Source organism: Rhipicephalus microplus, chromosome 5, assembly GCF_043290135.1.
Source record: "Rhipicephalus microplus isolate Deutch F79 chromosome 5, USDA_Rmic, whole genome shotgun sequence".
NCBI lineage: Eukaryota > Metazoa > Arthropoda > Arachnida > Ixodida > Ixodidae > Rhipicephalus > Rhipicephalus microplus.
In genome coordinates, this window is record NC_134704.1 from 9,013,742 (window position 1) to 9,028,993 (window position 15,252).

Below are 15,252 nucleotides of genomic sequence, written 5' to 3' on the forward strand. Positions count from 1 at the left end.
ATTGCAATGGAAATTAGGGGTACCGTCATCAGACAGGACACCGGCAAGCTATTTCAGGAGAGAAAAAGCCTCATTAAAGAGACGTCAAACCATAAAAGTCTCAAATGCAACAGACAAAATAGAACTGGCAGAGCTTTGGAAGTTAATATCCGTAAGGTAGCCAACAGAAGAAGGTATGGTATGGAGAGAATTGAGCATGCTATAAAGAGCCGAAGAAGCCGAGAAGCTGTAAATGCAAAACTATGCATTGGCAAAAATAAAACATATGCATTAAGGAACAAGGAAGGCATCAAACAATACGGAGAAAATAGTTGACATAGTGGAGGAGTTCTACAGGGATCTGTAGAGAGAAGACGAGACCACCAGGATGAAACAGTAAGAAGGAATAATAGGCCAGAGAAATCTTGCATCCCACAAGTAACGACAGAGAAAGTAAAGAAAATCTTAAAGCGATTGCAAAGAGGCAATGGTGAAAATAAAGTAATGTCAGACCTGTAAAAAGATTGTGAAGACATTGTTTTAGAAAAACTGGCCACCGTATGTACGAAGTGTCTTTTGACAAGGAGGGTACCAGAATCTTGAAAGAATGCCAACATCCTAATTTTTAAGAGACATCAAGACCTTGAAAAATTTAAGGCCTATCAGCCTACTGCTTCATTGTCTTTAAGCTATTTATAAAAATAATAGCTTATAGAATTAAGATGGCATCAGAATTCACTGAACCAAAGGACCAAGCAGAATTTCGTACAGGCTACTCAACAGTAGACCATTATCATACTATAAATCAGGTAATAAAGAAGTGCACTGAATACAACCAGCCCCTATACCTAGCCTTCATAGGTTATCAGAAAACATGCGATTCGGTTGAGATATTAACAGTTAAGCAGGCACTGTGGAATTGGGGCATTGACGAAACCTATATAAACATACTGGAAGAAATCCACAGCTGCCAGTCTTCCATAAAGAAAGCGATAGAGACTCGCTAAATAAGGGTGTAAAGGCAGGGATACACAATCTCTTCAATGCTATTTAGTGCACATTCACAGCATGTTCTCAAGGTGCTGGATTGGGAAGAGTTAAGGATAAGGTATTAGAGGCTATCTTCGTAATGCTTGATTCGCTGATGACGTTGCATTGATGAGTAACTTGGGCATGAATTTCAGCTCATGATTACTCAACTAGACAGCAAAGCAGGAGAGTAGGTCTGAAAATTTAAATTTATAAACCTAAAGCAATACGCAGCAGTCTTGGCATAGAACAGCACTTTGTGATAGGAGGTGAAACGCGGGAAGTTGTAAAAGAGTATGTCTACTTAAAACGGGTAGCAACTGGAGAGCCGTATCATGACACAGAAATAACTAGAAGAATGGGGTGGAGCACATTCAGCAAGCATTCCCAAACTATGAATGGTAGTCTACCACTATCCCTCGGGAAGAAAGTATATAACAGCTGCATCTTAGTGTTACTTGCCTACGGAGGAGAAACCTGGAGGCTTACAAAGATGGTTCAACTTAACTCAAGAACAACACAGCGAGCAATGGAAAGTAAAATGATAGGTGTAACGTTAAGAGACAGGAAGAGGGCACAGGGGTCAAGGATATCGTAGCTGAAACCAAAAAGAAGAAATATACATAGGCCAGGCATATAGCACGTAGGCAGTATAACCACCAATAATTAGGAGTACCTGACTGGATTCCAAGAGAAGGCACATGCACAAGAGGGAGACAGAAAATTAGGTGGACAGATGAGATTAAAAACTTGGCGGGTATAACGTAGCAGCAAAAAGCTGCTGCCAATATTTTCTGTGTGCCACTTAATTTCGAAGATATGCATAGGCTTTATGCTAGTTTACACTGATCAGTGCAATTTAGGGCAAAAGGTAAGGGCAAGGACAAACTGCAAAAAAAATCTTGGACTGCATAAAAAGCCCAGTGCCAGACTGCTCACATACAGACCATAGTGTAAACACATGTCAGTGCGAAATCTTGGAACTTGAGAAACAAATAGTGTAAAAGAAAAACAGCAATGTTGGCAGTTTTTCACTGCACAACTGAATCAAAATTCATTCCTTTTTTTGTCAGAAGCGACATAACTTATCAGGCTAAGCGTACTGAAAAAATCTTGAAGGCATAACCTTTCATGTTGCATCCCTCCCACATATGGCAACGCTTTTGACAGAATAGGAGGCATTGCCATGTGTACAACCACATACCCTTGAGAAACATCAGCACTACCACCAAATGAACAAAACTGACACTTCCCTCAGCTAAGTAATGAATAGGTTAAGGCATATGCTTACATGACACATTCATTAACTTAGTTTAGTTTTCACGGATAATTACGTTCGTCCCTGCCCCTCTTTCCTGCCGAACCCTGAAGCGTTCTGCCCATTTTTCGCAAAACCTTCAGTATTGGCCCACCTTAGGCGAAGCGACGACATGCGATGGTGTCATAAATGCCAACCATATGCGACATCACTGATGACATCTCATGACATTTTACCCAGGTTTTTCCCGAGTCTCGTAGTACATCGCAGGTCTCACAAGATCTCTTGACATACAAGGCATTAGCCTTAACCTCTTTACCACCAAACAAACACGTAAGCAATAAAAGCTGATGCAGTTTGTAAAATCTCATTTCACGAGGTTCCCCCAAGTGTAAAAAGAACAAACACTGTGCCGCTAATTACATTTTCCATGGGTCAAAATGGGTGTTGGCAAGAAGTTTAGTTGCGAATGTGGCAAAAACGCTGCCGATCATAGGAAATTGTCTTTCAGTGCCTTAAATATTTAAAAAAATAATTCCCAAAGACTAACAACATAACTTTCATTTGCACTGCTTCATATTCACAAAAAAAAATATCAAACAGTTAGGTCCAAGCAATTGTGGCCTGTGCTATTTGCCTACTGTCATCTTGTTTTGTCTGTAAACTTCAAGGCTGACTTCGGCAGCTCACTCTTGGAATATCGGTAAAAGACACTCTTGGCAACAAAGGCACGACATTTCAATGGTACCAAGCAGTCTGGTGTGTAATTTGCTTTAAAATCAAGTCCACAAACACAAACATACGTAGAAAAGTGGTTAATGTGTATGCTTGTCTACTCCTGTGTGATGGGTATAGCTTGGATGGTCACCCAGCTTCTCAAAGTCGAACGACTTCTTCGCTGACACAAATTATAGCACAAAAAAAAAAACTTTATTGGCTATGTGGGAACCTCATTACAAGAGTACTTGTGTAGAAGTCAAGGCAGCAGGGCAGAATTCTTTCGCATAATGAGAATCGCTGCCTGAACTGAAAATATGCCAGATAAAAAATGGCTGATGCCACTGCACAATAAAGATGCATGTGCTAAAAACAATGGTTGACACAATGTTCTGTCAACAAACCACTGCCCAGCTGACTTGTGCTAATATTTTGCTAGGTAGAACCTTTCTCAAGTATGTCTTTCCAAGATCTGGTGAGGCTAAACCAGTCTTTGTAAACAGTATATGCTTTTGTCAACAGGGCTGACAAAAGTCTGCAGTAATGAGGGCCAGAATAATGACACTGCATTCACGGGATATTGAAAAATAAATAGGAGGAACTTTTCCAGCTCCCTCCAGAATATGCAGCGAGAAATAGCCTCCCATTTTGTTTATATTAGAAGTGGACACATAGGCAGCTCAACTGAATGAAGAATAAACAATGTTGCAAAGTGTCCACACCGTACAGAAACTACATGTGCGAGAGTAACCATTCTTAAAAACCACCCAACAAATCATGCCTGCACGTTAGACCTTTGCAAAATACAAGTGGGCATTGGGTCACATGTGATAAGTTCAACACAACTGTATGTACAAAAGAGAAGCGTTTCTCATCTTGGGCAAGGGTATAACAAAAGAAAAATAACGGTTCTTAAATACAGAGTAGTGTGCCACCGGCAGCGGTAAATTGCAGACTTCACTCGGCTCTCGCTGCAAGACACAGACCACTACACCGCACGAATCTTGGTACCACGCACATAGACTCTTTCCACAGTGACCATCCTTGCTTGCACCGGCAAATTGTCTCCTTTGTAGCACAGAAACCGGCACTTGTTTATCTCCCTGCAGTCCTCAGGACCCCAAGCACAGCTTTCAGAGTCCCACCACTCACGTTGACAAAAAACACCTCACCATTCCACATTTCAACACACACTGCATCCTTCGCCGTATTTCTACATAGCTTGCTATGGCCACTCGACGCTATCTTCTCTCCACAAGCTGTGGTATAGACACAGCACAAGGAAAAACTGGTAACAGGACAAAACACAAGGACTCAATACTCACACATGCGCATTTTGTGATGGTAAAGAGAGTATACGAAATAACGACAAATGGGCCAGTAAGCGCTCGGTCCAGTCTCACTGCATTCCATATTTTAAGAGTGCTAACAGCATCCGACACACACAAAAGCCAAGAGGTGGTGGGCCAATGCAGCAACAACCTTGATTGTGCATTCCTCTCTGACCAAACCTAATGCGACAGACAAATGTAATGGTGAAAAATCCAGAAAAAAAAAGGAGAGAGTGGGGAGCAAAACAGAGCTTTGTGAAGCAAACTGTTACTCGTACAAAAGAAATATGTTTGTCAGAGCTGTTGCATGCAGCGAAACCAAAGCATATAACGATGAGTGCTTGTAGCACTTTTTATTTCAAACATCGACTTGTCGCAGCTGCTGCCAGTGGCAGACCACCTGAGGCACCAGTACAAAGAGATGGCAAATGGCACCACCCGCGCTGGACACACAAAATTGCAATAATGCGCTTCATGCCACTTGTGCTCCTGGCCATTTAGGAGCCAGATAGTAGGAAGAGCTCATCACGTGGTGTGGATGGATCATTTGCAATGTGTGTGTCCCTGGTTTAAACAGATGAAATGAGCATGCGAGTGCCACACAAAAGAAAGAGAGAGAGGAGGCAGAAAGAGGAGCAAGAGAGGAGGTCTTGTAGCATTGTTAGGAGGCTTCATTGTTGCTGAGAACCAACAGCGAGCTACCACTGTCTCGACCTGGCGGAGGTCTGGACGCTGCATCGCCAGAGGTGGAAGTAGTTGTGGAGGTTGTTCCCAGAATGCTGCTAGCCCATCTTTCTATGTCATCGAGGCTCAGGCAGGAAACAGATTGGGAGAATTCCTGCAGATATGTTGGGGGTTGCGCATTGCAGACAATCCAATTACCAAACGCAATCACTTATGAAAAAAAACAAAAAAAACACACACACATACACATGAACTCGCCTAAAATGGCCTGTAGGGAACTACACACTGTATGACTATTTTACCATGCATTTAATATCATGTGAATGCAGTGTGCAATGTTTTTTTTTTTTTAAGGCAAGCAAAAGCCGTAGTGATAATACATAGCTCACACTTTCAAGGCACGATGTGCACAGGTGGTCATGTGACTAAAAGGGGCCCTGCGACAGTTTTGCAACTGCCTTTCTTTATTGCTGAATGCGTGTAGTAATAAACACTGAGACAAACGCAAGAAGAATTTTGAAAATTAGTCATATTATGAAATTAGAATATTGTCACTTTCTTGTACTGAAACATCGCTTTCGATCCCAAAAGCTGCCCTTTTGTGTTGCTGTAGTCCCAACATAATGTAACTTCCTTGTTGAAATAAAACAGCATTGTTTTTCGCGTTGCCACTCGCTCAGCGTCATTGGTGCATTCCACAACTGCAGAAGCATCGATGAAAATGACGCCCTTAATTTGTGTCGCAGGGCCTCTTAAGGGCAGAGTGACACAATCGCTCTCAAGATAACGTGAGTGTACAGCTCACACACCCAGAGCCACAACAAGCGCGAATGACCATGCGAGTTTTTATGTCAAAATGACAGCTTTCTGCCACGTGACCCTCCTTATCAGGAATTTTAGGCTTCTGCCTTAGCTTGCAACAGTGGCCATCCTGTAGCTTTCAATGAGTGCAGACTAGCAAGCCTACTCAGGCAGGCTTCCCACTGGGATTGTTAATATGTGTAACCGCCTACATTCACAAAACTGACAATGGCTATAACAATAGCAGTAGCCCTGCGAAGTTCTGTACATTAAATTGGGTGAAAGCATCAACAAATATGCATGGATTTGCAATAATAGGTCTAAAATAAACAATTTTATATATTCCACTATTTCATGCGTGTAAACTATACATTACGAGGAATGCTGTAGCAGAGGACTTTCGACCAGTCTTAGTGCACTGGCATTGTTTATTGTGTGCCTGCATTCAGGTAAGCAAGCGTATTTGCTTATGCCCAAATTGAAATGCAGCCATTAAGGTCGAGAAGTGACGTCACTACAGCAATACTACATTATTACACAATATCTTTAAGATTAAAAAAGCACACACACATGCACACACACAGTATATATATGCAGTAAACACAAAATATCAGTAGCAGTAGTCTTTATGTCCACATGCATGCACGTGTGTGTGTATGTGTAGAAGAACCTCCGAGAGGAACACAAGAGCAACTGGTGATTCAATGTTTCAACGGAAGTCCATTTTACACTAGGAGTCTCTCTCTCTGTGAACACATGCACACACATACACACCCATCTGGCACAGCAACAATTACAGTTAGCCTATATGTATGGAGTTGCGACACCCCAAAAAGAGTGCAATTTCGAAGAGCATGTCGACTATGATGTATGTCACAGGAGATTGAGAGGGGCACTTGGCAAGGTTCTGGGAAAGCCGCTTTGGAAGAGGAGACTAGCCATCGCAACACTGTGATCATCCAACTCGTGTAACTCCACTAATACAGCACTGTTTTTAAAAATTCTCATGGCTCCATATTCATAAACTGATATAGAGTGTTAATGAGGGGTTAACAGCACTTGATCACGTTCCTTCTTTCTCTGTCCTATTGTAGCGTATTCATGGTATACTTGTGCGCAAGTGCCACACAACTAAATTCAGACCTCTGGGTGGTTTAGGAGCCCTTTAAACAAGCGTGCGGTCCAAAATTTCAAATGGAGATACAAGTGTGCCCTTGTACAATGTGAACATGTTGCCACAAGAACTTGGCAAATAAGTGCTTTATTAAAAGGCCAGTCAACAGGCTCCGACTTTTTTTTTTTTTTACACCCGTAAACAATCTCGGTAATTTGTAAAGTAGACCACAGCGATCACGTTTTCTGAATATGACAGAGCTGCGCACTGCGCAGAGCCTCCATTTCGAAAAACAATTTCTGCGCTCCTTTCTTACGCCTGACCAATGCTCCTTCCACGCGCAGTGATGTCCACTCAGCGATCGGCGATGTGACGCAGCACGCAGCTCGTCGATTAGTCTAAACCAAGTCTCAACAAACAGTAGTGAAGTCGACGGCAGTTCCTGTTCCCACTCACAGCTATGACAGAGCTATTCAATCATAGGAGTTGCGAAACTCCCCATAGGCTCCATGTATCAAGATCGAACACGTCACTGGCCCAGTTTTTGGGAGTGAGCAGATTGTCCCGCCACCTGTTGATCGGAACACCCACTATTATATGCACTATTTGTGTTTTGTGTTGCTGCTCCCAGATGGCACGACAGCTTGCTCCCAAACAAATCGAACTTTGCAAAAATCAGGCCTACTTCATGTCCGGGATTTGGAACGCAGTTTTGGTGCAAATAGAGCAACTGGTCTGCGGAGAAGCATCGGCACCGGGTAAACAGTAAACAACCAGGCATCGCAGCAAGCGAAAGTGCGTTACGACTGATCAAGTTTGCTGATGACGTCAATTGCTGACGTCTTGCTGCTGCTGAATAAATTTTGATCAGTAATGCATAGTTATGGATAACGACTATGCAGTTTAATGGCACGTAGGAAAAAGGAAACTCCTGCTTGTCGCAACTTTCACCATTGCTATCGACGCAATCGATAGTGTCCATCCAGTTTGCGTGCACCTATTTAAGCTGAAAACTAAAATGTTTGCAGAGCCACTGAAGCCTTGGTCGCCAATGTGATAGTGTTAAGATTGTGGATGGCAACTACGTCTTTCCGAAGCTTTGCTGCAGTTTCAGTTGTTCACAAATGCCTCATTCATTTCTTTGCGTCACACATTTGTGCCTCTTTGTATTTGGCATTCTTCGAGAACTGTCGGAATTAACCCGGCTGCAGGTAAATATGACCAAATTAGAGAGAGCGTGCTTGCCAGGACCACAGAACACGTATGAATTGCCAACTTTCCAATTTAACGGCGTCGAATGAGCACTTTTACAATTGTCTGTGTATACAGGTTTGAGTATTCACAGCACTGCTTCCCTAGCTTGCTCGGCCACTACAACTGGGGAGTTGTGTAGATTAATGCAAGTGATTTAGTATACGTCCGTTCACCAATAACGCGTGCCCAGCATGCTAGCCACCATGGTGGAAACATGCTACAGTGGACTGCCGATTACAATTTGAAGCACAGGGATCTCTGTGATAGATGCACTAGCACTTGTAGTTATGGTAGCAGTGACGGCTAAATAGTGAGAACACCAAACAAACCATATCACAAGTGCTCCGGTGAAGTACACCAATTGAAAACGACACAAATTGTCGCATCGCTGTTGCAGACTCTGTGCTAACTATAGTGATGCCATTTTGATGGAAGCTGAGGCACTGGTTCTCGCCTAGTGTGTGTAGGCACCTACAGCAGCACTGCACACAGCATTCCTTAAAGGGGCACTAAGCCCATGCAATCTTTTGGTCACTCACTAGTGAGTGACCAAGCTTGATGAAACTGTGGTGGCAGAGCATTGCTACCTGGATGAAGGAGAATGCAGCATGCTGTATGACGTTTTGTTTTGTGTTTCTACCTCAATTTCAATTAGTTACCAAACAACAAGATATTATAAATAAACAAATCATTCAGAAAATGGTTAGCAACAGTGCAGATCTCACACTGAAGATATACAATGAAAACACCCATAAAAAACGAAGGTACCTTTTTATATTCTTCTAACACTTTCTCAGCATCCTCATGCGAGAATTGGGACAGCAAGAATTTGCGCATTTGGTCCCACACGACTGTGGCGCTGTCAGCTGCCTTGAGAACAAATAAGTGCAGCCTGTTCCCTTCGACAATGTTGTAGTCCCCCAGTGATAGGCTATCTGCAGAAAGTCAAAGATAACATGCCATTTTATATTTATGAATTGCAATGAATCCACCAAAGTAAGCGACGAGAAAACGATACTTAAATCTCGCACATGGGAGTATGCTAGCGTATCAACTCCAATGCGTCACTTGTTACTAAAAAAGCCGACCACTATACAACACAATGATCAGGACAACATATCCCAGGCGAATCTGGCAAAGTCGCTTTATTACGAGAACGAACGAGAAAGTATTGCCAACCTAGCTAATATGCACGACACAACAGAATCACTTCAACCTTTAGAAGCCCGGCTAGTATCTTTCCTTGGGCCACTTAGGATGAAAAACTGACTAAACAAAGTTTTGTACGCTCACAGGTACACATCACACATACCTGAGAGTGTTTTGCCTCTGAACACTAGGCGCTGCTGGTCTACGGGAATTTGCAGTTGTTGGGCTACAAGATGCTTCACTGCACTGATGGAAGAACTCGCGGATACCTGCGAAAGAGGACATTTTTTTAAGCGGGGAGAACCTTACACGCCGATAAATAGTGCCCCATTAGCACTTGATTCACAGACAGCAAAAGTAGAGTCTCAACGCAGTGGAGAAAATCAAGAGCAGAACAGCAGCTGATGACGCTACCAGGAACCTAACCACAGCACGGTTGTTACTGGCCCAGCTGCGGGTGCTCGCACAGAATTCACCAGTCTAACTGGAGGTGAATCGAACAGAGAGACGCGAGCTATAGGAGCTCCGCGAGTGGACGTAGCTAGAATGGTAAAACGAGTAAAAAGTTATTACATACCCCACTTACCTCTATTGTGCATTCTTCACCCTGAAGGATTTTCACAGATATAAACATATTGCCTGTATTCCTTGTGCGTTCTTGTGACTTGATAACTGTGTCCTACTGCTCTATCATGACCGCATCATCAGTCCTAGCGTCACAGGTGAAAAATTTGGGGTAAGGTTCGACTCAAACCCCTCCGGTACAGCAACACAGAGCAAAAGTAGCATAGGCCTAACCAACGCCTCCTCTAGAAAGATGCCTGAGGAATCGCTCGCGCTCCCAGCGGAGTTGGCCTACCTTCAGTTTTAAACAAGCTACGAAAGGTGACGCTCGCGACCGACACGATCACCACGGCGGCGGTCGGTACCAGCTATGCGTTTTTCATCTGCGGCCCTTAGGGGCGCGTAAGTCGGGAGTTGTGCAACTGTGCATCACTATTTCGGAGGCTATGCAAAGTGTTGCGTTGTTGCACCGTCCGCCACAGGTGACGCTAGCGACCGAGAACATATGGCGGATGAGTCGAGAGAAAGGCTTTGAGGTGGTGGAAATAAACAGAGAGGTGCATAGGTGGGGTGGTTTTCAACGAGACAGAATTCACTTCGATGGGCGGCTAGGTCATGAGGTGGGTTGGCGACTTACAGGACGCGCAGTAGCTTTTTGGGGGGCAAGTGGACCCTTCGGGGTGCAGGATAGCTAGTAACGAGGAAAACAACCAGCGAGACTCTTTGACAGGTGGTATGGACAGATACGATTCCTAAGTGGCACCATTATCTGAGATAGGTAGAGGCCGGGGCAGAAATAAACGTAGCCCCGAGCGCCGAGCCATTTCAGACATTGGGTATATTAACATGCATGGCGGTAGGAACAGGCTGAAGTGGGAGGAGATAGAAGAACAGCTAAGGGAGGAAAGGCCGATGGTATACGGTTTTGTGGAAACACATCTCAGGGACATGGAACAACCTCCTAACAATACGCACTGCGCGTGGGAATATTGTAATAGAATAGAAGGCAGCAGAAAGGGGTGTGGTATTGGGGCATTCATTCATAAAAGTACAGACTGGCAAAGGGTCAAGCAGGAGTGCAAGGAACATTTATGGCTAAAAGGGAAAGTGGCAGGGCAAATGAAACTCCTTGGTTTCGTGTACTTGTGGACGGGAGAAAAGGCCAGAGAGTAAAACCAGGCAATGGTAGAGTGTATATCAATGGGCATTCAGGAGTTAGGAGGAGAGTAATTATACTAGGAGATATGAATGCACACATAGAAGATATAGATGGGTATACCGACCCGACAGGCAAAATGATCATGGATATGTGTGAAAGGCTGGATTTGATCATTTTGCAACAGTACCGAGAAGTGTGAAGGGCAAATAACATGGGAGGTAGGAAGACTGCAGTCGACGATAGATTACGCACTGATGTCACATAGGATGTATGATAAGCTCAGGGGAATGCGCATAGATGAAGGTGGCTCCAGAAGTCTGGATAGTGATCACAAACGTATCAAGCTAAGTTTTGGAAGAGCAGTGAAAGTGGGAAGGAGACAAGATGAGCAACTACAGGAAAACTTTTATTCGCTGAATAAAAGCAAATAGAAACAAATTGAGAAACTAAACAAATTGAGAAAGTAATCACTGAGGATAATAAAACAGTGTGGACATACATGAATCTAATTAGACTATTTGAGCTACAGCTTGCTAAGGCACGTGACAAGTCACCCCGGAAAAGAAGACACAAACCCAAAAGTTGGTGGGATGAGGAAGTTAAGAGAGCCACAGCAAAACGTCAGCAAGCCTCTAGGGAACACAGACATGCTAAGCAGCGGGGTGAACCGACGGATGATGTTGAAAGAAAATGGGAAATCTTTCTAAGCTGTAGAAGGGATGCATCCCTTCTGATGAATGAAAAGATTAGAAGAAAGGGAGCCCAGTGGCTGGCAAAAGCACATAAAAAAGATAGAAAGGCAGCTGCAAAATTTTGGAACCATCTAAAGTCCCTAAGAAATGAGATGAGCGTAGAGCAGAGGTTTATAACTACAGCTCAAGGTGCTAGGCTAGAAGGGGACGAAGCTATTGAATATATAAGAACAAGGGTGACAGAAAAATTTCAACACAGAAGTGGTTTATGCACCACAACAGACAAAGATGAATCAAATGGCGCAAAGACTCCATTTTCACAACAAGAGTGGGAAAGGGCTGAGAAAAGGGTTCCTAGTAGTACATCAACAGGCCCAGATGGCATTCCAATTATGCTGATTAAGACATTAGGTCCAAAGTCTAAGTAGGCTTTGAGAGAGGCAGTGAGCAAAATAATAATCGATGGAGAAGTTCCCTATGAATGGAAACTTAGCAGGATGAGCATAATCTATAAAGGAAAGGGGGACAAAGCTGACATAAACAACTACCGTCCTATAACAGTGACATCAGTGGTCTACAGGCTGGCGATGCAGATTATAAAGGAAAGACTGCAGGCATGGATAGAGGATGAGGGGGTGCTGGGGGCACTGCAGAATGGGTTTCGGAAACACAGGGGGTTGGAAGACAATCAGTTCTCACTGACGCAGTGCATCGAAATAGAAGAAAAGGAACACAGGACCCTGCGGCTAGCATTTCTGGATATCAAGGGAGCGTACGGTAGCGTGGTTCAAGAGGAACTGTGGGGAATACTGAACGCACTAGGCGTGGAAAATGTAGTCACTAATTTTTTAAAGGAGATCTTTAAAAGCAACAGGGTAGTTATAAAGTGGGAATAACGGGTATCTAAGCCCACAGAGGTGAAACGGGGGCTTAGGCAGAGATGTCCTCTGTCACCCTTGTTATTCATGATGTACCTACAAGGATTAGAGGCCAAATTGGAGGGTAGTGGATTGGGTTTCAACCTCTCTTTCGTCAAACAAGGAAAACTCATTGAACAGGCACTACCAGCATTGACATGCGCAGATGATATAGTGCTAATGGCCGACAACAAAGAAGATTTGCAGAGATTGGTGGACATCTGCGGTAATGAGGGAGATAGGTTAGATTTCAGATTCAGTAAGGAAAAATCAGCGGTCATGATTTTTAATGACAATGAAAGTAGTGAGCTTAGAATACAGGAGGTCACGCTAGAGATAACAGATAAATACAAATATCTGCGCGTATGGATAAGCGATGGGGCCGAGTACCTAAGGGAACACGAAATATACGTGTCGACTAAAGGTAACAGGAATGCAGCAATAATGAAAAACAGGGCACTGTGGAATTACAATAGGTATGATGTTGTGAGAGGAATATGGAAAGGGGTCATGGTTCCTGGTCTGACGTTCGGCAATGCGGTCTTTTGCATGAGATCAGAAGTTCAAGCATGATTAGAAATTAAGCAACGTGGAATAGGTAGGCTTGCCTTAGGAGCTCACGGGAATACACCAAATCAGGAAGTACCAGATGATATGGGATGGACATCATTTGAGGGCAGGGAAGCTATCAGCAAGATAAAATTTGAGAAGCAATTGAGAGAAATGGGGGAGGAGCGTTGGGCTAGGAAGGTATTCATCTACTTGTACATGAAGAATGTCGATACAAAATGGCGGAAGCGAACCAGAAAATTGATTGGTAAATACTTGGAAAACAGCAGGGGGCCAAACCAAAAAGAATTATCGGTTAAGAAGAAGATGAAGGAGGCTGAGACCGATATGTGGAGAATTGGGATGATTAAGAAATCCGCACTAGAGATCTATCAAACTTTTAAGCAGGAAATAGCCAAGGAAAGGATAATACTCGCGGTAGTTCTCTACTGTTTGAGGCCAGAACGGGAGTATTGCGAACAAAGACATATCGGGCCGAATACGAAGGGGTAGACACGGTATGCAGTGCGTGTGGAGAGGAAGAAGAAACTGCCGAACACTTGATAATGTTCTGTAAAGGGCTTCACCCTGTAGTTTAGGTTGATGGCGGAGAGTTTTTCAAAGCACTAGGGTTTAAGGACAGTGAGGGCAAAATAGAGTTTAAGCGGGTAGAATTAACTAGAAGGAGGTTATCTGATTGGTGGCTAAAGTCAAAACCCAAGTGAAAATTGAACCCTTAGCTGCAAAGTACGAATCCTCAACCTCATTATTTAAGAAAAAAATAAATCTAGTTTTTGGTCCATTAGTATAACGGCTTAGTGGCTCTAGCCACCGCCCGATCTAAAGGGTACAGCAATATCCATCCATCCATCCATCCATCCATCCATCCATCCATCCATCCATCCATCCATCCATCCATCCATCCATCCATCCATCCATCCATCCATCCATTCATCCATCCATCCATCCATCCATCCATCCATCCATCCATCCATCCATCCATCCATCCATCCATCCATCCATCCATCTATCCATCCATTTTAAATTGAAGCAGGGAAAGGGTGTGGCAGCTGTTTTTCTTCTCATGCGGCAGGCATCTTTCTAGAGGAGGCGTTGGCCTAACTCAAGAGAACGCGGATGGATACAAGCGATGCGGCAATAATTTTTATTTAACAGTTCAGTACGTGAATCAAGATCATTAGGAGTAAGTTATATTCGAGAGTGCTATTATTCTTATTTGAAACTTGACGCTTTTCTAAAATTTGCGTATGATTGCAGCATTGGAACTATTTTCTGTAACGTTGCGCTGTTTTAGACGTGCTAAGGCAAAGCCACCTAGAACAGGTTAAGGCCTGCGCACTCTCTCCGTGACGTCACGCACCTTGCCCCAGTGGGCCACGCCTCGCGAAAAAGTTTGTCTGCTAGCCGTCCAGGCAGTACTCACTTCCATGCACTAGATGTGTGGGGTTACCTTCCACAAGTCGCAGAATGCTAATCACATATATGTATTTTTCTGCCAAGCGTGCAGATATAAATTTGAGGGCAAGTTATATCAAACTAAGACATGCCAAAAGAAGCTTTGATTATTGTGCCCGAAAGGTGTAGCGTTAGAAGTGTGCCAGAATGTGGTATGGCACATTTCGATTTCCTTGAATAAAAAGAAATAAACTACGATCCAATATATTTCATGGAGTCTACATCATTTATTTATTCTGACGTGAATATTCAAGACGTTGAAGGTAGCTTAACTGAGCGTTTTCAGTTTCCTCTTCAGTGTTGCGCCCTTCTTTGCCGCCATTAACTTGTCGATTTTAATTTGGACGTAGTTTTTTAGGAAGGTGTTGGTGGCTGCCCACAAGATGCTGTGAAGCACTGTTTCTGGATGGTGTCCTTTGCAACAAATGTCCAAATCTTCATTGTCAATTAAAAGGTGCTTCACCACACTGAGACGAAGCTGCCTTTGGTGCCGTTCTGCGTGAAACCAGGCGGTGTTCTCTTTCGAGGTCAGCTTTTCTAGCACGATTGATCTAGCACAGTCGGATAGGTAAGCGGGGC

At 43.6% G+C, this 15,252-nt stretch overlaps 1 protein-coding gene across 2 annotated transcripts; it reads right to left on the reverse strand.

Moving 5' to 3' along the window:
• Positions 1-2,986: 2,986 nt before the first annotated feature.
• Positions 2,987-10,144, reverse strand: LOC119175040 (ubiquitin-like protein 4A). 2 transcript variants are annotated; one of them, XM_037426214.2, is made up of 4 exons: positions 9,894-10,144; positions 9,480-9,585; positions 8,936-9,102; positions 2,987-5,152 (listed from the first exon to the last, which is right to left on the reverse strand). In XM_037426214.2, exons 1-4 carry the CDS (start codon positions 9,948-9,950, stop codon positions 4,976-4,978), a joined length of 507 nt encoding a protein of 168 aa, XP_037282111.1. In that variant the 5' UTR covers positions 9,951-10,144; the 3' UTR covers positions 2,987-4,975. The 2 variants fall into 2 exon arrangements, with proteins under 2 accessions (XP_037282111.1, XP_037282112.1); XM_037426215.2 differs by having other exon boundaries at positions 9,903-10,142.
• Between the last annotated feature and the right edge of the window lie 5,108 nt (positions 10,145-15,252).

What these genes read in the sequence shown, in the direction of transcription:
- LOC119175040 (XM_037426214.2), bottom strand. Translation starts at nt 9,950, where the DNA reads ATGTTTATATCTGTGAAAATCCTTCAGGGTGAAGAATGCACAATAGAG. An exon ending in GCACAATAGAGGTAAGTGGG is followed by an intron (nt 9,586 to 9,893) that starts GTATGTAATAAC and finishes CCTCTTTCGCAG; the next exon opens with GTATCCGCGAGTTCTTCCAT. An exon ending in CAGAGGCAAAACACTCTCAG is followed by an intron (nt 9,103 to 9,479) that starts GTATGTGTGATG and finishes GACTTTCTGCAG; the next exon opens with ATAGCCTATCACTGGGGGAC.